Here is a 24,286-nt window from a genome sequence, read left to right as displayed (position 1 = left end):
ATATATAAAAATTTAAAACCCACTTACTAATATCTGCATATCTTCATACTCATTCAGTTTGGTTCTCTCTCTCTCTCTCTCTCTCTCTCTCTCTCTCTCTCCCTCTCTCTCTCTCTCTTTCTCTCTCTCTCTCTCTCTTTTTCGAGACAGTTTGGTTCTCGAAAATGTGGCATACAAGAAACTTAATATGTGGGCCAGGGTAGAGCATTTCAGAAACTCAAATCAGAAGCTCAATGCAAACACTTTATTTTATGGGACATTTGTCACAGCTTTCTGTCTGCTTGTCCATGCAGCTCAGCCATGACACTGTGTGCCTTCACTTCTTCTTCTTCTTGCCAGGGCTGGCCTTGCTAGTCTGGACGGAAGCCAGTTCCTCTTTAGGGGGGCTGGGTGTGAGTGGCTGAGAGGATGGGATGTCCAATGGCTCCTTAAGCACAGTGATGTCAAGTTCAAAGTCTTGTTTCCTGGCCTCTTCTTCACGTAGGATGTTCAGCCTAAAAAGCAAAATGAGAATGTAGCTATTTGTTTTTCTGTGAAATGTGAAACTAATTTTTTTGTTGTTGTTTTTTTCGAGACAGGGTTTCTCTGTATAGCCCTGGCTGTCCTGGAGCTCACTTCATAGAGCAGGCTGGCCTCGAACTCAGAAATCCGCCTGCCTCTGCTTTCCAAGCGCTAGGATTAAAGGCATGCGCCACCACTGCCCAGCATAAAACTAATTTTTTAAAAAATGTTTTGTTTTGTTTTTCAAAAAAAATTATGTGGTAGGCCAGTATGGTGGTGTACATACTTAATCCCAGCACTTAGGAGGCAGAGGCAAGTGGATTCCTGTGAGTTTGAGGCCAGCCTGGTCTACATAGTAAGTTCCAGGCCAGCCAGAGAGCTCTACAGTGAGACCCTATCTCAAAAAAACAAGCAAAAATTTTGTTTTTGTGCATGGGGTGGGAGGTTATGTGCAGGTGCCCTAGGAGTCCACAAGACGTTGTATCCCCTGGAGCACATGTGACAGGTGATATGGGTGCTGGGAATTGAACTCAGGTTTTTTGTAAGAGGAATTCGTGCTCTTCTCCTGCACTGTCTCTCCAGCCCTGAATCGGGTTTTTAATGGGGTTTCAGTAGTGCTTGTGAATAAAATGCTCTGTTGTGTCTAAAGTGCTCCAGGCAGTGCCTAAATGTTGCTAATGTGGCCCAGGAGGGCTTTCTTCTGCAGCTGAGAAGCGAGAAAGGAGCCTGGTGAGGTCATCCTCTTCTGTCCCTCCTGAGTGCGGAGTTTGCAGGCTTCACCATCGTACCTGGCTGCAAAACACCCAGACCTGGAAGCTCTGGAAAGAGCAGAAACCTGTGCGTGCTTCCGCGAGTGTATGCATGCGTCTTTTATTAGTGCTAGGGACCAAACCCAAGCTTCACACATTAGGCAAGCCTCCACCACTGAGCTACATTCCCAGCCCCAACCCCCAGCTCCCAGGACTAAGGCACTGTATGCATCACTGTAAGCCTATGGGCCTAGGACATCATTGTTTGCTTTACTGTAGCCTGTGGTCCCACGTGGGGTAGCTCCTGAAGACAGGAAAGAAAGCTGAGCATGTTCCATGGAGGACAGGTGCCCTGCCTGGGACCCTGCCTACCTGGCTTCCAGCTCTTCGTTCTCTATCTGCTTTTGCTGAGCCAGCACTGCTTCCTGGAGCCGGTTCTCCTTCACTTTCTCCTTGAGCATCTCTTCATGTTTGTAGGCGCTGAAGAGCACACTTACAAAGAAGACATAGAGGTTGTTCACCCACATGTTGAGTTTCTCTTTGTGTTCATCTTTGGGTTTTTCATATTTCTCTGCAATGGAGTATAATTAAAACAAACATCAGTACAGTGGGGGGGGGGGGGTCTTCTGTCAGCTGTGGTGAGCATGGGACACTGCAGCCTGTGAGGCCTTGAAGAAATCCCCAGATCCATTCCACAGCAACTGGGAAGGACCAGTGCACAGCGGCCTGGGGCTGATTATCAGTCCTTCTGTCCAGTCACCTCCTGCCGGTCTTTCTTTTTCTTAAACAGCAGAAGTGTTTTGTTCTTATTTATGTGTTTTGTTTTTTTTTTAGATAGGGTCTCACTCTGTAGACCAGGCTAGCCTGGAACTCACAGGATCTTCCTGCCTCTCCCTCCCAAGTGCTGGGGGATGAAAGCTGTGCACCAGGACACCAAGCTATTTGTTTAAAACTATGTGTCTAGCCGGGCGGTGGTGGCACACGCCTTTAATCTCAGCACTTGGGAGGCAGAGGCAGGTGGATCTCTGAGTTCAAGGCCAGCCTGGTCTATAGAGTGAGTTCCAGGACAGCCAGGGCTACACAGAGAAACCCTGTCTCGAAAAACCAAAAAATCAAAACAAAATTATGTGTCTATATGGGGAGAGGCGTGTGCGCATGTGAGTGCGGGCGCCTGCAGTGTACCGAGGAGGCTGTAAAGTCACTGCAGCAGGAAGAGGTATAGGCAGTTAGTTGGCTATGGAACTCAACTCTGGTCCTCTGGCAGAGCAATATGTGCTTTAAAAAAATTTTTTTAAAGACTTTTTTACTAGAGTATTAATTTTATTTTGCATGTAAGTGTTTTGTCTGAATGTATACCACATGAGTGCTTGATGTCTGCAGAAGCTGCAGTTGAAAGAGGGCATTAAATCCCCTGGAACTGGAGTTAGAGATGATTGTGAACTACCATGTGGATACTGGGAATCAAACCCTGATCCTCTGTAAGAGCAGCATGTGCTCTTTACCACTGAGCCATCTCTCCAGTGCCCCTGACTCTTTAATAAGAATATATTCATCAGTATGTGGTAGCACATCTTTTTTTTTTTTTTACATTCACTTTTGAGAGTTTCCAAGTTTTTTCCAGGCCCTGCGTTTATACCAAATGGCATACTTGAAGCTACAAATTAATGCATTTCATATTTATGAAATTATTTTGTGACTCAAGAATAACAATGTGTTCTTTTGCCAACATAAGTGTCATTTTTTGTATTTCCTATTGAAATTAAGACCTTCCAAATTAGTGTTACTTTGTGATTTCCTCAGACATGGAGAAATCAGAGCTCTCCAGATAGTCCTCACCCTTCATGAAGTGACCGGGACTGAAGGGCAGAACTGTGAGGGACTTCCTAGTGGTACCTCCAGCCTCAGCCAGGCCAGCAGATTTCTGGGATAAGAACTTGCCACCACCTGCTTCCTGCTTTTTCAGAGTCTGGGTCCCATTAAGATAAGAAAGCCTGTTTCTGAGTGAGAGAATGGGAAATCCAAATACTTCCCAGAAGCCAACATTCTTTCTTCCCTTTCTTTCTGAGCTAAATGCCTAATTCTTCCAGATCACCATAATTTTGTGTGTGTGTGTGTGTGTGTGTGTGTGTGTGTGTGTGTGGTTTTGAGACAGAGTCCTGTAAGCCAGCCAGGCTGGTTGCAAACTCACTGTGTTGCAGACAAGGACCTTGAAATCCTGGCTCTCCTGCCTCCACCTCCCAAGTGCTGAGATTACTCCTATGCCCACCACACCCACACCCAGCAAATTCTGTAGCCTTTAAAGTAATCCTAACTTGTTAGTGACTGGGAAAGTTTGAAGATTCAAAGAGTTGATGCTGTGCTTGTGGCTCAGTGCAGTGAATGGTAAGCACTCACTAGCCATGTGACAGCCTGATTCCATCCCCAGAACCACAAAATAACAGAATTTTATGCAACCCAGGGTTCCAGTTATTAAAGTCAGAGTGTCTGAAAGTGAAGAGTGATTGCTTCATATTGCCATTCAGCTGAGGAGCTGAGCCAGGAGACAGTAAGTCACAGCCATGCAGGTGAAGCCAGCAAATGAAGTGGGATTGGGATTCTGTGGCCAGGAGAAAGGCATTGACAGCAGACAAAACCAGTAGCCATAGGCACCGTAGGTGACACATAGTGGTTGTTCAGTCACTGTAAAGGGGCCAGAGGTACAAGGCAAGCCGAGGTACAGCTAGAGCTGAGGACTAGTTGCCAACACATAATATCAACAGTACAAAGCAGAGACTATTTCAAAAAAAGGAAAAAAAAAGTAGACATAACAAGGGTAAAGATTCTCGCCACCAAGAGACAACTCCAGTTCAATCCTCAGGACCCACATGGAGGGAGAAAGACAAGTTGTCCTCTGACCTACATACACTGTGACACATGCATGCCTACACATGTAAAAGTGCCTACAGACATACATAAAATAAATAGATTAATTTTTTAAAGGCATTAATTTGGTTTCCTTTTATAACTCTTTCTGATATGGTGACTGTATGTCTGGATGTGGAGAAGAATTTCATTAAGTTTAGTCCTCAGAGAGAAAGATGGCTGCCTCGGGAGGAGCATTTCCTGACCTTTTGATTCACCCCAAAGGTAAAGGAAAGCAGGAAAGTGTGATACCTAGCTGGCAGGGCAGGTTTCCAGAAGCCAGCACAGCAGCCACCTGAGGGACAATGCTGAGCTAAGGGAGGGGAGGGGGAACAGGAGGGGAGAGCAAAGCAGAGTCGGCTGGTGTGTTAGAAGGGGAAGTTTACTAGACAAAATGGAGCACATGCATGGCATGTAGCCGGGATGCACACTACTGGGAACGTGGGTCAGTGACACAGTGGAAGAAAATCCCCAGTGCGGTGCTCACACAGCAGCACAAGGTGAGCAGAATGGAGGAGGAGGAGGAGGGAGGAGGGAGGAGGGAGGAGGAAGAAGAAGAAGAGGAGGAAGAGGAGGAGGGAGAAGAGGAGGAGGAGGAGGAGGCGGAGGCAGCTGGAAGCCCACGAAGACAATATGAGTGAGGAGATAGAACCCTTGAAATCGTCCTTCCCTGGGAAAGAGCAAAGGTGAAGTCAACAGGACTCTGAGGTATTAAATACAAGAAGTATTGGTTGTTTTAACTTAAAGACCTAAATGGAAAAGAGGGCCTAGTGGTGTACTTTAGTCAGTCCAGTGCTTGTCTAGCATGCACAAAACCCTGGGTTGGATCCCCAGTGCCACATAAAGAGGTACAGTGGCAGATTATCCTAGCACTTGAGAGATGGAGGCAGGAAGGATCAGAAATTCAGTTATCCTTAGCCACCTATCAAGTGGGAGGCCAGCCTGGGATATAGGAACTCTTTCCCAAGAAACAAATGAACAAAGATGGAGGTAAGGAGGTATATGCACCCTTAATCCAGGAGGCAAAAGTAGGCAGATCTCTGTAAGTTTGAGGCCAGCCTGCTCTACATAGTGAGTTCCAGGCCAGCCTGGGCAGTATGGTTGGACTGTCTCAGAGCTGGAATGGGATGAGACTATGGCTAGAGGGGAAAGCTGACTGCCCTGTGGGTGCAGCCCTATGCTGAGAGGGAGGGACATCTCGGCCTGAGGAGGCTGGGACCGCTGGACCACTTCTATAGGCTGGTGCTATGTTAGTGCTATAGTGCTGGTGCTGTGTTTGGTGTTCGAGGGCTTGCCCAGTTCATGTGAAGCTCAAGGTTTGATCCTGAGTATTGCCCGTGTCCCCCAAAAGCCACAGGATGCTTCCATAGACCATAAGTGTATAACTTAGAAGCAGCCATTTGTGAAGATGCTCACCGTGTGGAGACATAAACACCAGGCTTCTTCCTTGAGTCTTGACGTTTGTTTTGGAGACTTTGTCCTCACTCAGTGACTTCTTGAGCTTGGGCTTTTTCAAAACATGAGGGAAACATTATTCTGCAGCCTTCTAAACCAAAGCTAGTCCACGTTGTAAGCACGCAGGGGATTGTTAACGGGGTTTCCCTTCTCACTTTTGCTGTGTTAGAGACAGTGTCTCGGGCTAGCCCCGGGCTTGCAGTTCTTCTGTCTTGGTGTGTAGGGTGCTGGGCTCACAGGTGTGCACCAACATGCCCTGTATTGTCTTGGAAGTGTTTTGGTTTTATTTGTTTGCTCTCTCTGTGTAGCCCAGACTGGCTCCCAGCACAATACTATATCGCACAGGCTGGAGTGAGGCTATTTTTAGTTTTGTGTTGAACTAATTTAACTTTTATCATTTTGAGGCAAAGTCTCAGTGTGTAGCCCTGGCTATCCTGGAAATCTCTATGTAGACCAGGATGCACCTGAACTCACAAAGATCCACCTGCCTCTGCTCTCAGGAGCAGGGATTAAAGGTGTGTACCACCACACCCGCTTCATCTTTTTTTCTTAAATTATATAGTATCTTATTTGGGCTTGTGGTTGTATCCTAAGATCAAGTGCCTCAACCTGGCGATGGCCTGCTTGTTGGCAGAGTCTTGAGATGGCACTGGGCATCACATGGTGAGGGACAAGGAGCTAATCTGACTATTTTTTCCACTGAATAAAATACTGCAGTTTGGGGTCAGAGAGATGGCTCAGGGGTCAGGGCACTGCTGCTCTTGCAGAGACTTGAGCTCAGTGCTGAACATCCCTGTTAGCTGTAGAGCATTCAACGCTTTCTGCTGGCCTCTGTGGACAACCACACTCATATATACACACCCAGACATAACTTAAAATAAAAAAAATTGCATTTTTAAGAAGCTGGAGAGTTATAAGAGCACTCGCTGCTCTTTCAAAGGACGCAGGTTTGATTCCTAGCATGCATGTGGCAGCTCATAACCATTTATAACTCCAGTCCCAGGGGACCCAGTGCTCTTCTGGCTTCTGTGTTCACCAAACACATACAAATATACATGCAGGCAAAACACTCATACACACAGACATAAATAAATATACATGCAGGCAAAACACTCATACACACAGACATAAATAAATATACATGCAGGCAAAACACTCATACACACAGACATAAATAAATATATGTGCAGGCAAAACACTCATACACACAGACATAAATAAAACCATGCAGCCTGGGCAGGTATGGTGGTACATGCTCATACCAGCATTCAGGAGGTAGAGGCAGAAAAAGCAAGACTTCATGGCCAGCCTTTCTTCCGTAGAGACTTGAGGTCAGCCTGGAGGAAGAGTGGTGGCCTACAGCATCTACCTGACTCAGCTTCTCTCCACCACCACCATTAGCATCTTTAGTGTTCAAGTCTGCAGACACCAGATAACCTTGACTTCCCTATGCTTTTTAAAATTTAATGTGTATGTGTGTGTGTGTGTGTGTGTGTGTGTGTGTATGGTGTGTGTGTATGAGTGTGTGGTGTGTGTGTGAAGTTCAGGAGACATGTAAGGATATGTTCTCTCCTTGCAACTTGTGGAACCCTTGGACGACTCGGGTAGTCCGGCTTGTTGGCAGCACTTTCCCTGCTAAGTATCCCTGAGCCAGAGCTTTAATGACCTCATAATCTGTATCCATCTGGAATTTACCCTTGCACTGCAGTCTTGTCCCCAGCATAGCTACCTGCTGTCACTGCTTTCATGTTTTAGTAGGTACTTGGAGCATGTCCATAATCAGGCTGTAAATTTTACCCCCAGTGACCTCATCTCTGAAGATTCTCATCTTCAATGCTGTACTAAATACTAACTCCTTATTCTCCCAGTTGCTCAAGCCAAAACTCTAGACTCAACCTGTGCCATCTCTTTCATTCCAAAGCCCCTTGGTTTCAAACCCTTCTCTCCAGCCTCAGTCTTAGTCACTGTTACCTCTGACCATGATGCTTCTTCGAGTTTCCCAACTGGTTTGTCAACAGAGAAGCCAGACAGTCTGCTAAAAGATGCTGTACTTAGCTGGTTTCCCACCTCATCTCTGAATTAGCCACACGTTTCACATAACTGGTGAAGTAGGAAGGTGTCGAGCTCACAATGACAGGTACAGATTCTAGACTCAAACTGCTTAGGCTCAAGCCCTATCCCCATTGCTTGCCACAGGCAACAATGTAACCTTTTTGCTCCTAGAAGCAACAACAAGACCTCGAAGTTCATAGGGGCTTCTAAGAGAGTTAACCCTAGGAAGTGCTGGGCACCTGGCAGGGACCTGAAAATGAGGGCTGTTGCTATTCACCACTCCACTCTTCATTCAATGCCCGCCTGTGAGTCAGCAGGAGATAGGATGATTGTCCAGGGCTGTCCTCCAAACACAGAAGAGTGTTCCTCACATAATGGCCACTGGGTGGTTGCTGACACTATAAATACTGACCTCTGTTTGCCTGATTTTGCTATCAGGCAGAACTCCTATCTTGTCTAAGGAGGACTTGGTGCTGCTGAAGTGGACTTCGGAGTCATGGCTTGTGATTGCACTTGGGCTCCTGTGGATGCTCTGAGAGAGAGAAGAAGCATGTGAGTTAGTTCATGGTTTCCATGAACGTGTGCATATGCATACACAGTCAATCTTTGAGGTGTCACTGATGTACAATAAGCTCGCTGTGAGCACGTATTCAAACCCAGGAACTATCACCTCAGACAACACAGGGAGCATGCTCACCACGCCCAACTTCCCTGACCTCACTCAGCAATCCTCCCTCTCCCCATTCCCAGGAAACACATGATCTGCATTCTACCACGACACTTTGCACCCTCTATTATCTAAATGTGATAATATATTATGCATTCCCTTCCTTTTGAGACAGAATCTCATGAAGCCCAGGCTGCTCCTACACTCAATATAGCAGAGGACTCTGAACTCCTGATCCTCCTGCGTCTACCTCCTGATTACTGGGATTACAGTCATGCATAAAGTTCCACCATAACATGAATAGCCAATAGGACTTTCTCTTTTTACATGGCTGACCACTTTATCACTGTTTGACATGGTCACTATTATCGTTATTAGATTCTGTCCCTAGTGTGATGGTTTGTATATAAGGTGTCCACCAAGGGAAGCTGAGTCTCCAGTTACTGAGAGGGGATTATAAAATCTCAGATATAATCAATGGGTTGATATGCTGACAGTTTGTGTTGATGGCACTTACATTTACAGATGCCTCGTCGTCGTCTGACAAGGTGGATGCGTGCCTCTGTCTGTGATGCAGCTCGCTTGTGTTTGAGGTGATCAACCACAGCTGCTTTACAGGGTTTATTTGTAAGTGTGAGCATGTATGTGTATGTATGTTTGTACATGTATGCAATGCCTGTGAAGACCAGATGGAGCTGGATCCCCTGAGCCTGGAGTTATTAGTGGCTGTGAGCTGCCTATCATGGGTGCTGAAGACTTGGATCCTTTGCAAAATCAGCAAACACTTTGATCTGCTGCTGGTTCTACTTGAGAGTTTTTCCATTTCTAGTTCTTATATTTTTATCTCTCAAATTTCTTTTCTAAAAGGGTTTCTACATCTTTGTTGACATTTCCACTTTGTAAGTATGTCACTCTTCTCTTCTTTATTTGTTTATTTGTTGGGCAATAACACAGAGGTCAGAGGGCAACTTCTGGGTATGGGTTCTCTCTTCTGTTGTGTGGTTCAAACTCAGGCTCTCAGGCTTAGTGGCAGGCGCCTTTACCCACTGAGCCATCCTATAGCCCCCCACCTGCTCTCTGTATCTCCCTTTAACAGTCTTAGCTATTTTTAAAATAACTGATTTCAATTCTTTGACTTGTAAGTCTGCCACCTCATCTTCCTCAAAGTCTCTGAGGACCTTTTCTTTGCATGTGGCATAGTTTTCTTTGTATTCTCTGTGATTTTTTTTGTTGTTATTTAAATAATATTTGAGTCTCGTAATGTGGTACCTTGGGATATCAGAGTCTTCTCTTCCTCACAATTTAAAAGGGTTTTTGTTTTTTGTTTTTTTGGGTTTTATTTATTTATTTATTTATTTTTATTTATTTATTTTTTTGAGACAAAGTCTCACTATGTACCCTTGACTGGCCTGGATCAACTGGATCAAGCTTGCCTCAAACTCATGGAGATCCGCCTGCTAAAAGAACAGTGCGCACTCTTAGCTGCTGAGCCATCCCTCCAGCTCCTCAGCTTTGTGTTTGAAAGGTGAGTGTTGAGTTTCATGTAGAGGGTTTGTTTGTTTGTTTGTTGTTGTTTTGTTGTTTGTTTTTTGGACTGATGACTGAGCTTGTTTAGCACATGGACTTTTATGTGCATTTCAGATCTAGTGGCCTTCCTCCCTTGTGACATGGCTCCACCACTGTCACACTGGGAATATACCCACGGAAGCCCTTGGGAGACCTGCTCCAGCTCTCTCTGTGATCTGTTCCTTGGCCTCCTGTAGTTTTTTTACATGTGTATGCCCACTCAGCTGACAAGGGTCGGAGATGAAGGGGAGGAGATGCAGACCTCTGGAGAAAGTAACTCCGTCTTGTCTTCCCCTTATTACTCTAACATATTAAGTTGGATTGAGAGGAAAGTCTGGGCTCTACTGTGTTTTAAAGTGACCATCTCTGAGGGCCAGTTTCACCCCAGGAAGGAACAGCGATGAAGCTGGGACACATGAACTTGCAGCTTCCACAACATGTGGAGGGAACTCACCCCTGAACTCTAAAAACAACACAGACACCACGTGGAATGATGCAACAAAACCTGGGTGTGAAGTTGACCTGCTGGTGTCGTGGATGTCCGCAGCCTGGCATATTTGCTCCCAGCATGTTACGGAGGCAAAGCGAAAGACATCTGCTGTGGTTTAAGTGTCCTGGAAGATTCATTCTGACTGTGGTGCTTAGAGACGGGGCCTTTGCGAAACGGTTCCGGTTAGTTCCGGTTAGATAAAGTCACCAGGCTGACATTCTGCCAGCAAGGAGGACGTGACTAGATCCTAGCGCTTACACTTCCAGGGCTGTGGGCTACACTTCTGTTTTTAAACAAGGTTAACTTGCCTTCCTTCCTTTGTTATAGCAATGGACACTACTGTATCACCTGCACATTGTAGGCAGATTCAAGGTGGACACTCACTTGCCTGGAGAAGAGCCCCAGATCCAAGTGGTCCCCTGTAACCCTCCCTGATGTGTTGGAGAAGTCATTCTCCATTGAGCAGGCACACCTTGCTAATTTGAAAGGCTGAAAAGAACATGACACCCTGGTTTCCCTGTGAGGACTGCAAGGCATATCTCAGGGGTTTGTGGTGAGAGATGTCTCCTGGGTCAAGAGTGAGAAACCTCTTCACATTCGAAGCTCTGAAGTCTCCCTGGCTGGCTGTGGTGGCGCACACCTTTGCAGAGGCCGAGCAGGTGAATCTCTGTGAGTTCCAGCCAGCCAGGGCTACCGAGTAAGACTGTTTCCAAAGGAAATAAATAAAAGACTCTCCACCGGGCAGTGGTAGCGCACGCCTTTAATCCCAGCACTTGGGAGGCAGAGGCAGTTGGATTTTTGAGTTTGAGGCCAGCCAGGTCTACAGAGTGAGTTCCAGGACAGCCAGGGCTACACAGAGAAGCCCTGTCTCGAAAAACCATAAGAAGAAAAAATAAAAAGAGACTCTCCTACCTGCTGGCCTCAGCAGATCCCTAGAATGTCTCTTGTGGCTCTAGGTGAATGTCTCAAACATCAGAAACCTTTTTAGTCCACTAATGAGGAATCCCCACTAAAAGTCTGTTAAGCCACACCTTGAGTCATTTCCTTATAAACCATGGTCTTGGCTCTGCCAGGGTCACAGCAACTAAGGGTATCCACCGTGTGAGCAAAACTCTTTTTCTGTGATCCATGAACTGCTTCTTGGCATCTTTGCTCTTGGGCAGGCTTTCCCTCTGGGCCCTAGACAGTGTCTCTTGGCAGCTTCCCTCAGGGCTTCTCCTCTGTCCAGCTGCTTCTCTACTGACTTTCACTGCACCCTTCCCACGGCTTTGGCCATGGCCAGGAAATACATGTCCCCTAACTCAAAAACTACAAGACCACACACTCTTTCCAACAGTGAAAGGCGACCTACATTTTCTCAAGTCCTAAATTATCTCCTGGAAGAATGATACCAGCCTGAGACAGTTCTGACTGAGAGTCTGCCCACCCCAGGCTCAAGCCATCGTACACTCTACCGCATTGTCTGTCACCTGGTTTAGTAACGTCTGAGTGCTGCCATATCGGTTTGTTGTGATGTCGTCGAACGGGACTTTTAAGTAGGATCTAGTCATCTGGTCAAACATGCAGCAGAGAGAGAAGCATAACAGGGCTTCAAAGAATTCCAGGAAAACCAGCTGCAATGACAAGAAGCAGAGGGAGGTCTCGCTTATTCCGACATGCTGGAATAGATCAGGAACTGATAGATGATTTCTGATTCATTTATTAGTCCTGGATAGGTGCTACCCACGTGTGTGTGGGAGGCCAGATGCTGACTCTAGGTGTCTTCCTTTATTGCTCCCCACCTTGGCTTTTGAAATGGTGTTTCTTGCTGGCTTGGAGTTTGGGGATTCAGCTTTGCTGTTTGACCCTCCTGTCCCTACCTCCCGAGCACTGGCATTATGCCGGTGCACCACCACATCTGACTTTCTACACAGGTTCTGGGAGCAAATGCAGGTACCCGTGCTTGCACAGCAAGCACTTTTCCAGCTGAGCCACCTTCCCAGCCCCCTTCTAATGTAATCTCTGATTCTTTTTTTGTTTTGTTTTTCCAGACAGGGTTTCTCTGTATAGCTCTGGCTGTCCTGGAACTCACTCTGCAGACCAGGCTGGCCTTGAGCTCAGAAATCCGCCTGCCTCTGCTTCTCAAGTGCTGGGATTAAAGGCATGCACCACCACTGCCCGGCTGTAATCCCTGATTCTTGAAAAGGCAACTGTGTAAATCTATATATCCCACTGGGTTTCTGCATATGTAAATCAGCATGTAAGAAAAGTTTGGCTTAAACTGGATCTGCACCATTCCCAGCAACACTTTACAAACCTCAAGCTCAAAGTTGCTGTCAGTTCCATCGTACACAAAAGGGCTATCCTCCGCTATCACAGTCATGAATTTGGTCGCAGTTAAGTCCTTATTTATCATCCTAAAGTCCTGTAAAAAGATACCACCAACATAGATGCCTATAAATTATACATGAGCATATATTTTAATGTTAATGGCAGCAACTTAATACCTTAAGGTATTTTGGCCAGGCGGTGGTGGCACACGCCTTTAATCCCAGCACTTGGGAGGCAGAGGCAGGCAGATTTCTGAGTTCGAGGTCAGTCTGATCTACAGAGTGAGTTCCAGGACAGCCAGGGCTACACAGAGAAACCCTGTCTCGAAAAAACAAACAATCAAACAAACAAACAAAAAACCAAACCAAACCAAACTGATTATTTTGGAGCTGTAATCCCAGTGCTGAGGGGGATTGCAAGTTTGAGGCCAGACTGGGACACACAGTGAGACCCTTCTTTAGATAAGACTCACCGGGCCGCTGGGGAGACGGCTCTGTCTGGCTTGCTCTGCAAGCGTGAGGACCTGAGTTCCATCCCCACTGATCCTGTGAAGAAGCCATCAGCGCAGCAAACACCTGTGATCTCAACACTACAGAAGCGGAGGAGGGGCCAGCACCCACAGTAAGTGGCTCAGAATCACTTGTGACTCCAGAGGATCCCATGTCTTTTACCCTCAAGGGCGCCTGCACACATGTGCACATACACACAGGCACACACATATATACTCAAATTTAAAAATTTCTAAATTAAATGTAAAAGAAATGATAGGGAACGTTATCATTGTACTGTTTCTAGTGAAACAGTGGATATTAATTAGCCACTGAAGAATGACCGCTGGGGGCTGCTAGGGCCACAAGTGAAGGTTTCTGGAAAGCAGAGGATCAGGCTAATGCCAGGTGAGCCACTGATGAATCCCACCATCACTAAAAGGAAACACAGTGGCAACGGCTGTAACCACCTGTGGCTGCGCAGAACACGAAACACCTGGATCTAGTCAGGCCTCTGTTTCTAACTGCTGCTTTCCTGGACTTGTGGGGAAAGGACATAGTAGCCAGTGAGGATGCGGCCAGTCAAAACCTGCACGCCTGATTTCTGCAAGGACAAACGAGTTGTTTCTTCAGTAAGAAACGAGGGTGAAGAAGGAAGGGAACAGACGTGTAATATTCCATTCCCAAATCACAAACTTTAAACACGTTTCCCTACATTTAGACACTAGGTCTCTCTTTCTTTTTTACACACACACACACACACACACACACACACACACACACACACTTCTTTTAAATTCTTAAATACTCTCTCATTAATATTTGATTATTTCTATTTGTTATTTGTATCCCCATAAGTACAAATTAAAAATATCATGGAAGGAGGGTAGGGGAGATGCTAAGTGGGTAAGAGCACTTGATGATGGTCTTCCGGAAGTCCCTGGTTAAATTTCCAGCACCCATATGGCAGCTCACATATGGGTGAGCTGTCTGTAACTCCACTTCTAGGAGATCCAACACCCTCATACAGACATACATGCAGGAAAAACACTAAAGCACAAAATAAATATAGTGAATATAAGTATAATAAATATTTACTTAATGAATATAAATAAATATAAATGAAATAAAAATAGATCATTAAAAAAGAAGAGTGTTATCCTAGGGTCTTTATAAAAAATATTATGGAGTAAAACTAGCAATGGTCAGTTTGAGAACACTGTATAAAGAACATGTCCATTGTTTTTCAAACTGACAACTTTGGTTCTTTGAAACAGGATCTAACCAGCCCCTGGCTGACCTTGAACACCTGACCCTCCTGCCTTAGCCTCTCAAATGCTGGGACTATAGGAAATTAGCACAGTGCTTGACTTCCAAACTAAGACACTTAAAAACTAAGACTCGAAAGCATCTGGTGCCCATGAAAGGTCACCCCAGATCTTCACCTCCTTAATTGTGCAGCACTGATCTCTTTTAATTAAAAGCAGAGTGCCTATCAACATGAAGATATCTACCTAAGAGTTACTAAGCTTACTTTCAGCATCCAAAGGAAATATCTCATCTTCATTGTCAGCTCATAGGGTGGGGCTTCATTGGGTTTGCAGTAGGCTGTGTAAATTTCCCAGCACTTATCGATATAATTCATTGAGTAGAGTGTCCGCTGTTGCTCACTGAATAAGTGACCTAAAAACATAACATTCAGGAGTGATCACAGGGCTCAGGGGATGGCTCAGTGGAAACAAACAACCCTCTGCTGTGGACACACAAGGACCAGCGTTTGGGTCTCCAGCACCCCAAACCAGGTTGGGCACAGTAATCTGCCTGTAATCCTAGAAGCAGACAGGATGCTCAGAGCAAGCCTGCTAGCTAGACTAGACACATCAGTGAGTTAAGGGTTCAGAGAGAGCCTGCCTCATGCATGAAGAGTGATGGAGGAAGATCCCTGATGATAACCTCTGGCTTACATGTGAGCAGGTGTGTACATGTGCATACATACATATGCATCTGCACAAAACATGTACACACGCATGCAAACATGTACATACACACATGTATGACACACAAATATGGTTATAGAACTATTTTTAAAGATAGTAAATAGACTGCTACTATTTTTGTATTTACCTTTTACCTGACAGGCATGTGGATGAATGTTCTCAGACATCAGTTTTGTAAAACATAGGAAGAGGGATGGGCTTCTGTTCCTACGGTGAAATGATACTTGAAATTAATTATTCTATGAGGTGGAGTTTAATTCCCCTTTTCTGAAGTATGGGCTAGACCTGACAACTGGCCTCTAATAAATACAATATGGAAAGGGACACAGAGTTAAGTTTGCAGTAGAAAGTCTCTCAGGTTCACTCTGAGAGCTCCAGCAAGAAGTGTGTAGGTACACTCGGTAAGGAGATGTTTCTGGCTGGGAGATGGATAAATTAGAAAAATGCTTACTATGCAAGCCCCAGGGCCTGGAACCTACACAGAGCTGCAGGGGCATGTGTCTGAAATCCCAGAGCTCTACAGAGAGCGGGGGGCAGGAACAGGAGGATCCCTTCAGGCTTGCAGGCCAGCTAGCATGGTGCACACAGCAGCCAACAACAGAGACCGCTGTCAAACAAGGAGGGAGACGAGGACTGGACCCTGAGGTGGCCCTCGGCCTGCCATGCAATGCTATGGCACACGCATGCCTGTGCATGCACATGTGCTATACACATACATCATAAACATGCACAGAAAAGACCCAAGGAGTTCAAGCCTAGTGTCCTCTCACCTCAATGCAACAGGACAACGCCACAGTGCAAACCCAAACCGTGAGATGCTTTACAAGGTGACCAAATGCAATTTTTGTTGTTGTTGTTGTTGTTGTTTTCAAGACAGGGTTTCTCTGTGTAGCCCTGGCTGTCCTGGAACTCACTATTTTTTTTTGTTTGTTTGTTTTTAAGACAAGAAGGTTGTTAAAGATGGAGGCTGAGTAACTCTCAGATTGGAGGGTCTGGGATGCTTCGTGACCTCCTGGGCAGAGAGGGAGCATGGGGAATGGCAGCTCCTGACTGGGGAATGTAGTAGAATGCCTGCCCAGCACACGTCAGGTTTCAGTCGTTGCCTTCCACCATGTTTGAGAGAAGGCTGGATCCAGTGACACTGGCAGTGCTAAGCCCTTGCTTTTGGTGAATGGACCATGGTTAGGAAGAGGCTGACACTAGGGGAATTTGGGTGCAGGATACATAGAAATTCAATGTATTTAACACCAGCTCTTCTGAAAATCTAACCATTTAACTATACATGCTGTCTATACATACTGTATCTATTAACTTTATACATACATATATATACACACAAACAGATGGACAAGGTCTGACATTGTTCTGGCTGACCTTGAAGTCATTGTGCAGACAGAGATGACCTTAACTTCTTAAAATATATATATATATATATATATATATATATATATATATATATATATATATAGTTTTATTTATGTGTCTGTGTGTATGTATGTGTAAGTGTGTGTAGGTACCTGTGCAGGCCAGAACATGGAAGTGGATCCCCTGGAACAGGAGATACAAAAGATTGTGAGTTGCCCAACATGGGTGCTGAGACCCAAACTCGGGTCCTCTAGAAGAGCAGCAAGTGCTTTTAACCCTTGAGCCATTTCTCTTGCCCCAACCCTAACTTCTGATCCAGGCTCCACCTCGTGAGTGCTGGGATCACAGGCATGCGCTAGCTACCATGTCTGTCCTATGAGGTGCTGTGCATAGAACCCACTGCCCATGTGTGCAAGACAAATACTCTACCAATGGAACCATGTCCCCAGCCCTTAAATGAATTTAAAAAAAAAGACATTAAGAAAGAATGTTCTGAGCCAGGTGGTGGTGGCACATGCCTTTAATCCCAGCACTCAGGAGGCAGAGGCAGGCGGATTTCTGAGTTCGAGGCCAGCCTGGTCTACAGAGTGAGTTCCAGGACAGCCAGGACTACAACAGAGAAACCCTGTCTCAAAAAAGAAAAGTAAAAGCAAGCAACAACAAAGTCAGAAAAAAGTATTCTGAGTCAAGAAGGCAGGACTGATTGTGACTGCAGAGTCACTCGGATGGGGGTTCTCAAGTGTTCATCCAGCACATGGGGCATTGTCTGGACAATGACATTGGCTGGTCTCTGTAGCAAAGCTTTGCATCTAGTCCTTCATGTGGACAATGTGAAAACGAGGGCCCGAGGCTACTGTGGGAAAGAAGCGGCACTTACTGGAACTCTTTGTGATGGATGTAGTAAGCCAGCTGCAGGAGGTAATTTAGGAATGTTCTTAAGAGTATGGTTCTAAATGGAGAGTGGATTTCTTCGATTGGGATGCCGTTATAGACTGAAATCAAGACATTGGTGAGATTAGCTACAGCACAGGAGAGCTCTGGTTACCTTATGAGACATTAACAATGTATCTTGTTACTGTAGTGTGTGTGTGTGTGTGTGTGTGTGTGTGTGTGTGTGTGGTACGTGTACATGACTGTGTCAATGTGCACTCCTAAGCATGAACAGGCACATTGAGGCCATACCAGGACATTAAGTGTCTTCCTCTATTGCTCTTTACCTTACTGCCTTGAAGCAGGGTCTCTCGCTGAACTGGAAGGCAGGCTGGCTACCAAGTTCTCAAGATCTCTCTGTCCACCAATGCTGGGCTTACAGGCACAAGAAACTACAATTGCTTTTTGTTTTTGTTTTTGTTTTGTTTTGTTTTGTTTTGATGTGGGTGCTAAAAGCATTCTTGCCCACTGAGTGCAGGGAATAAAGTATGATGTTTCATTTTAGAAGTCCTTCAAATAGACTGTCTTACAAAGTTACAGATAAGTAGGATACACCTGGCCCCTGCTTACCGAGGCCTCCTGGCTACCCCCAACTCAACAAGAAGATTATCTTAGGCTGAAAAGAAAATTGTAGGCAGCCTGCTTATATGACTAGGTCCATGCTTATGTTAATGAGTTATTGGGGTGAGGGTGGGGAAGCCAGCAGGAAAATCCTTGTTGTTGGATGTAGACATAAATGAAGAAGAGAAGCCAGCATATCCTGTGAGGAGATGATAGAACTTAAGGGATGCTCTGGTTAGAGTGTGCACCCCTGAGCACTCAGCCAATGAGGACTGGAGGAGGGAATCTGCAAGATGAGGGATAAACTGCTCTATTTGACTCACCTATGCTTGTGTGCCAGACATCTGCATCTTTTTAAAAACTGATGATTTCACACAAGCTTTGATGTGTTTGATCATGTGCCTCCATCCCTCCCCAGAAGTTCCTCCCCTATCACCCTGCCACCTTTCCTGCCCAACTTCACGGGCTCCTTTTTAAACACTCCCTCGTTCCCCCAAATCTGCTTCTACGGTGTGGGTATAGGACCATCTACTGGAATATGGGCCTATGGAATATTTAGGGCCACATCCCTGCAGAAAGCTGCCTCTCCCTCCTCCAGCAGCATTCAGTTGCTAAGTGCTCATGAGCCCCTCTCCGACCCATGTTGGGCTGGCTTGATCTTATGCAGGTCTTGTGCACGTGGTCATGGCCACTGTGAGGTCATATGTGCCTGTCAAGTCTGGCAAATGCTTTTTCACTGCACAAATCTACTACCTCTGGCTCTTGGGGGTCTTTCTATCCTCTCTTTTACAGTGAGCCCTAAGCCCGGATAGCTACTCTTGTAAGGCCATCATTAAATGGCTCTCGTCCACCGTGTCCTTTTGTCTCCGTGTCCATTTGTTTGGGTTTGGGCAGAGGCATTTGCTCCTCCCCATAATCTCCAACATTTCTCAGCTTATTTCCAGGCAGCAATAGCTAAGGAAGGGAATCCGGGGCACTCACCACTCAATACCCTGTCCATATCTGCAAGAGTTATGTTGTGGTGATGGAACCTACAGTCTTTCAGAAATCTCCAGAAGTGAAGCTTTGTCATCAGAAAGGTGTTATCCAGAGAGTGATCACACCCGAGGCCGCTGTAGAAGCAGTAGATCCTTCTTAACTCTGTGATGTTCCTTAGGACTGCATATTCCACCTGAAAGGAAGGCAGCACATGGGGCCCAGCTATGCCTTTATTAGAACAAAACCGAGGGGCTGGAGAGATTGCTCAGAGCTAAGAGCACTTGCTCCTCTTGTTGGAGACATGAGCTCAGTCTCTAGCACCCCACTGGCTGGGATTGCAGATGTGCACCATATGCACAGAGGGTTGTAATGGGGCCTCAGACCTTAGCAGGCCCTGAGAAGTTAGCACAACTGGAAGTGCCACTGAGGCTGTAAAACTCAGCACATGGACAGCGCCACCTGCCAAAACTGAAACATTGGCCCTATTCTCCCAGGTCCATATTGCTCTTGGAAAGTCTAAAAATGTACCAACCTTGCTTTTTGGCTTTTGTAGTTCTGCTTCTGGTAAACTGCTATTGTTAGCTGGAGTAAGCCAATCTACAGCATGGTTTCTGTGTGTAAAAGCTCACCCTGAGGAAGGCTCAGGGCCGCACTGGAATCCTGAGCACCCCATGCAGTTGCTGTCAGTCTATCACCTTAAACTCATGTCTGTGGAGTCTTCACTGGCGACTACCCTACAACAGGGTTCCTTCACCAGTCTTAGATTTTGAAGTTATCATGTGTATATATGTTTTGCCTGCACAAAGGTCAGTGCACCATATTCAGGTAGTGCCTGTGAAGTCTAGAAGAAGGTATTGGAGCCCTTGTAGCTGGAGTTACAGATGATTGTTAGCTGCTATGTGGGTGGTGGGAATTGCGGTCTCTGAAAGAGCAGCTCTTAACCACTGAGTCCTCTCTCCAGCCTCAGCACAGCAAGCTTTCTTCTTTTGCCTCTTTTTTTTCCTTAAAGCTTTATTTATTCTATTTTATGTATTTAAGTGTTTTGCCTGCACATTTGTATGTGAACCACATGTGTGATTGGTGGAAAGGCATAGGATCCCCTGGAACTGGAGTTCCAGGTGGTTATGAGCCACCATGTTGGTGCTGATGGTCCTCTCCTAGGGCCATCAGTGCTCTTCACAGCCATCTCTCAGCCCTACAGTGGGTTCGCCATTCCTAGGGTATCCAGGACTCTCTGACCCTAGCAGGCCCTCAGTCCCCACCTTCCATGAGTGGGAGGTGGCCACAGCCTTGGTCTCCAGCTGGCTGCTGGTGACTCCTCTAGGCTGTATGGCCCTGGGCAAGGCCACTGGGTCCTGCCCTCTGGGCTACCTTTCTTTCAGAGCCTGCTCTTGAAGGTTAAGATAAAGCATCCACCAGGCACACGGAAGACAAAAATAGTGTCTAACATATATGTGTGATGGTAAAGGGGGTTTTACCTGCTTCTTTTCTTCTTCTTGGCTTTCCTCAGGGTACATGTCCAGCAACAGATTTAAGTCCAGCTCAATGCTCGATCCTAGCACAGAATGGCTTTCGCTGCCATCCAACTTTCGTAGAGTCTCTAATGGATGAAGCAAACATGGGGGATGACTGTGAAAAGCAAAGGTAAAATCCTTCTAGTGTGGCTAAAAAAGATGGTGGAGCAGTTAAGGATGCTTGCACTTGGAACTGCCTATAACTTCAGCTTTAAGGAATCCAGAACCTTCTTCTGGTCTCTGAGGGTACCTACAGATATATGCATATGTATATAAATACAAATAAATCTTTAAAAGGAATCCTTTCAATGTCACAACAGGTCAGTTGTCTATCAAAATGTAATAGAATATTCAGGCATTGTGGCACAGACCTATATATCAGCTGCGGAGGAAGCCGGTGATACTAAGTTCAAGACCAGCCTGGGCTACTGAGAGACTTTAAGGCCAGGCTAGACCACTAACACTCCTTTTCAATGTTAAAAAACTAAGGGCCGCTGTGATGCCCGGTAAGTAAAAGTGCTTGCTGTCAAAGCTGATAACCTGTGTTTGATCCCCGGGACCCACATGGTGAAAGGACAAATGGATTTCCCATGTTCCCTGCCTGCGACACGCACACAAACACAACAAATAAAGGCACTTTCTAGCTAAAAATTCAAAAGAAGGCTTTGGAAAGAGTTCTGTGCTAAAGCAGTTCCCACGTTAATGAAAAACAAACTCTTCACTCAGTAGCTGAACGTCAGCCTAGCTAATGGAGCTTGCGGAGCGCACAGGAAGCCCAGGCTCCGTCCTCAGCACCACGTGGTGTACTCTCATCCCAGCACTTGGGAGGTAGAGACCGGGATCAGGATTAGTCTTGGCTATTGAATGAGTTCAAGGCTAGCCTAAACAAACAAAAACAAGCAGAAGGAGACTTTTATTCTTATAAAGCAGCAGGTGAATCTCAATGAACGAAAACTAGAGGTGAGATAATAATTTAGGCGGTCCAGGAGCAGAGATCTGGCGCTGCACCTGATCCCTCACAGCACACACCCCAATTGCAGCATGACACCCCGCCCTCCTCCGGTAGTCAGATACACCCAGCTTCACTGGTGAGACTTAAATCCTGCCCAGAGACCCAGCATACCAGGGAAGCAGATTCCCTGCTGGACAGACAGACGGATGGAGACCCAGGCGCCTTCTGGCTCCCACCTGTGCCAGCTGGGAACAGAGAGCTGATCCCACACAGCACACACACCAGTGGCAGCTAGATCCCCCAGCTGCAGCTCGACTCCCTAGGATCACCGGATTGCAGGAAGGACAGGCTCCAGTCAGAGACAGGGAGGCCAGATAAGAGGTAAGCATAAGAACATAAGCAACAGAAACCAATTTGATTTGGCAACATCAGAACCCAGTTCTCCTACCACAGCAAGTCCTGGATACCCAAACACACCCTTAAAACAAGATTCAGATCTAATCTCTCATTTCATGAAGATGATAGAGGACTTTAAGAAGAATGTAAATAACTCCCTTAAAGAAATGCAGGAGATAAATAGTGATATAATGAATAATTCATAAACCAAAGCTGACTTTGAAATTTCTCTTCTTTGGTTGCTTTCAAGCCTTTGCAACTTTGTTGGTTTTCTCCTTTAAATAACTCTGTTACAAAGTAGAGCCACACAGTCTTCTTTGAATGAGGGTATATTGAGTATTAAAGCACTTGCATATGAAAAAAAAGAAAAAGAAATGCAAGAGAACACAATTAAACAAGTAGAAGCCCTTAAAGAGAAAACACATAAATCTGTTAAAGAAATACAGGAGAGGGCAATTAAACAGGTGAAGGAATTGAACAAAACCATTCAGGATCTAAAAATGGAAGTAGAATCATTAAAGAAAACTCACAGGGAGACAGCCCTGGAGATGGAAAACTTAGGAAAGAGAGCAGGAGTCACAGATGCAAGCATCACCAACAGAGTACAAGAGATAGAAGAGAGAATCTCAGGTGCTGAAAATACAATAGAAAAACATAGGCCGGGCAGTGGTGGACAAGCCTTTAATCCCAGCACTTGGGAGGCAGAGGCAGGCGGATTTCTGAGTTCAAGGCCAGCCTGGTCTACAGAGTGAGTTCCAGGACAGCCAGGAAAGGAAAATGCCAAAAGCAAAAAGCTCCTGTCTCAAAACATTCAAGAAATCCAGGACAAAATGAAAAGACTGAACCTGAGAATAATAGGTATAAAAGAGAGTGGATATTCCCAACTCAAAGGGCCAGCAAACATTTTCAACAAAATTATAGAAGAAAACTTTTCTAACCTAAAGAAGAAATGCTCATAAACATACAAGAAGCCTACAGAACTCCAAATAGATGGGACCAGAAAAGAAATTCCTCTCATCTTATAATAATTAAAACATCAAATGTGCAGAACAAAGGAAGAATATTGAAAGCAATAAGGGAAAAAGATCAAGTAACATATAAAGGCAGACCTATCAGAATTACACCAGACTTCTCATTAGAGCCTATAAAAGCCAGAAGAGCCTGGGCAGATGTGATACAGACCCTAAGAGATCAAAAATGCCAGCCCAGGCTACTATACCCAGCAAAACTTTCAATTACCATAGATGGAAAAACCAAGATAATCCAAGACAAAACCAAATTTAAACAATATCTTTCTACTAATCCAGCTTTACAGAGGATAATAGAAGGAAAAGTCCAACACAAGGAGGGAAACTACACCCAAGAAAAAGCAAGAAATTAATCTTTTCACAGCAAACCCAAAAGAAGAGAAACACAAACATAATCCCAACTCTAACAACAAAAATAACAGGAAGCAATGATCATTAAGACCCTAATATCTTTCAACATCAATGGACTCAATTTCCCAATAAAAAGGCATAGGCCAGGCTGGAGAGATGGCTCAGCAGTTAAGAGTACTGACTGCTCTTCTGAAGGTCCTGAGTTCAAATCCCAGCAACCACACGGTGGCTCAGAACCATCAGGCTCCCTCTTCTGGAGTGTCTGACAACAGCTATAGTGTACTTACATATAATAAAGAAAGAAAGAAAGAAAGAAGGAAAGAAAGGAAGAAAGAAGACATAGGCCAATAGACTATAAACAGGATCCAGCATTTTGTTGCATATAGGAAACACAGCTCAGAGTCAAAGACACACATTCCCTCAAAGTAAAAGGATGGGAAAATTTTTTCCAAGCAAATAGTCCCAAGAAACAAGCTGGAGTAGCCATCTTAATATCCAACAAAATAGACTTTCAACCAAAAATTATCAAAAAAGATGGGAAAGGTCACTACATACAAAGGAAAAACCCACCAGAAGGAGCTCTCAATTCTGAACATCTATGCCCCAAATGCAAGGGCACCCACATGTGTAAAAGAAATGCTACTAAAGCTCAAAACACCCATTGAACCTCACACAATAATAGCAGATTTCAACACCCCACTCTCACCAATACACAGATCATGAACACAGAAACTAAACAGAGACACAGTGAAACTAAAAGAAGTTATGAACCAAATAGATTTAACAGATATCTACAGAACACTTCACCCTAAAACAAAAGAATATACCTTCTTCTCAGCACCTTATGGTACCTTCTCAAAAATCAACCATATACTCGGACACAAAACATACCTGAACAGATGTAAGAACACTGAATTAATCCCATGTATTCTATCGGACCACTATGGATTAAGGCAGGTCTTCAATAGCAACAAAAACAACAGAAAGCCCACATACATATGTGCCACGGATGGGGATTTCTTGCGGGGGGGGGGG

The 24,286-nt window shown here is 45.3% G+C and overlaps 1 protein-coding gene across 4 annotated transcripts in view; it reads right to left on the bottom strand.

Annotated features, from left to right (window-relative positions):
* Window positions 1-229: 229 nt before the first annotated feature.
* Window positions 230-24,286, bottom strand: part of LOC116068726 (radial spoke head 10 homolog B) — a 47,233-nt gene continuing 23,176 nt past the window's right edge. For all 4 annotated transcript variants that reach the window (XM_031338657.1, XM_031338659.1, XM_031338658.1 and 1 more), the window contains 11 exons: window positions 20,489-20,610; window positions 19,014-19,203; window positions 17,419-17,533; window positions 15,304-15,383; window positions 14,714-14,862; window positions 12,678-12,785; window positions 11,851-11,994; window positions 8,071-8,190; window positions 5,568-5,658; window positions 1,623-1,821; window positions 230-494 (listed from right to left, as the gene is read on the bottom strand). In XM_031338657.1, the coding sequence (XP_031194517.1) occupies window positions 317-494; window positions 1,623-1,821; window positions 5,568-5,658; window positions 8,071-8,190; window positions 11,851-11,994; window positions 12,678-12,785; window positions 14,714-14,862; window positions 15,304-15,383; window positions 17,419-17,533; window positions 19,014-19,203; window positions 20,489-20,610 (1,496 nt within the window). In that variant the 3' untranslated portion in view covers window positions 230-316. The remainder of the gene's footprint in view (window positions 495-1,622; window positions 1,822-5,567; window positions 5,659-8,070; window positions 8,191-11,850; window positions 11,995-12,677; window positions 12,786-14,713; window positions 14,863-15,303; window positions 15,384-17,418; window positions 17,534-19,013; window positions 19,204-20,488; window positions 20,611-24,286) is intronic.

The sequence above is a fragment of the Mastomys coucha genome, unplaced genomic scaffold (assembly GCF_008632895.1).
Source record: "Mastomys coucha isolate ucsf_1 unplaced genomic scaffold, UCSF_Mcou_1 pScaffold22, whole genome shotgun sequence".
Classification (NCBI taxonomy): domain Eukaryota; kingdom Metazoa; phylum Chordata; class Mammalia; order Rodentia; family Muridae; genus Mastomys; species Mastomys coucha.
This window is presented reverse-complemented; position numbering and strand designations above follow the sequence as displayed.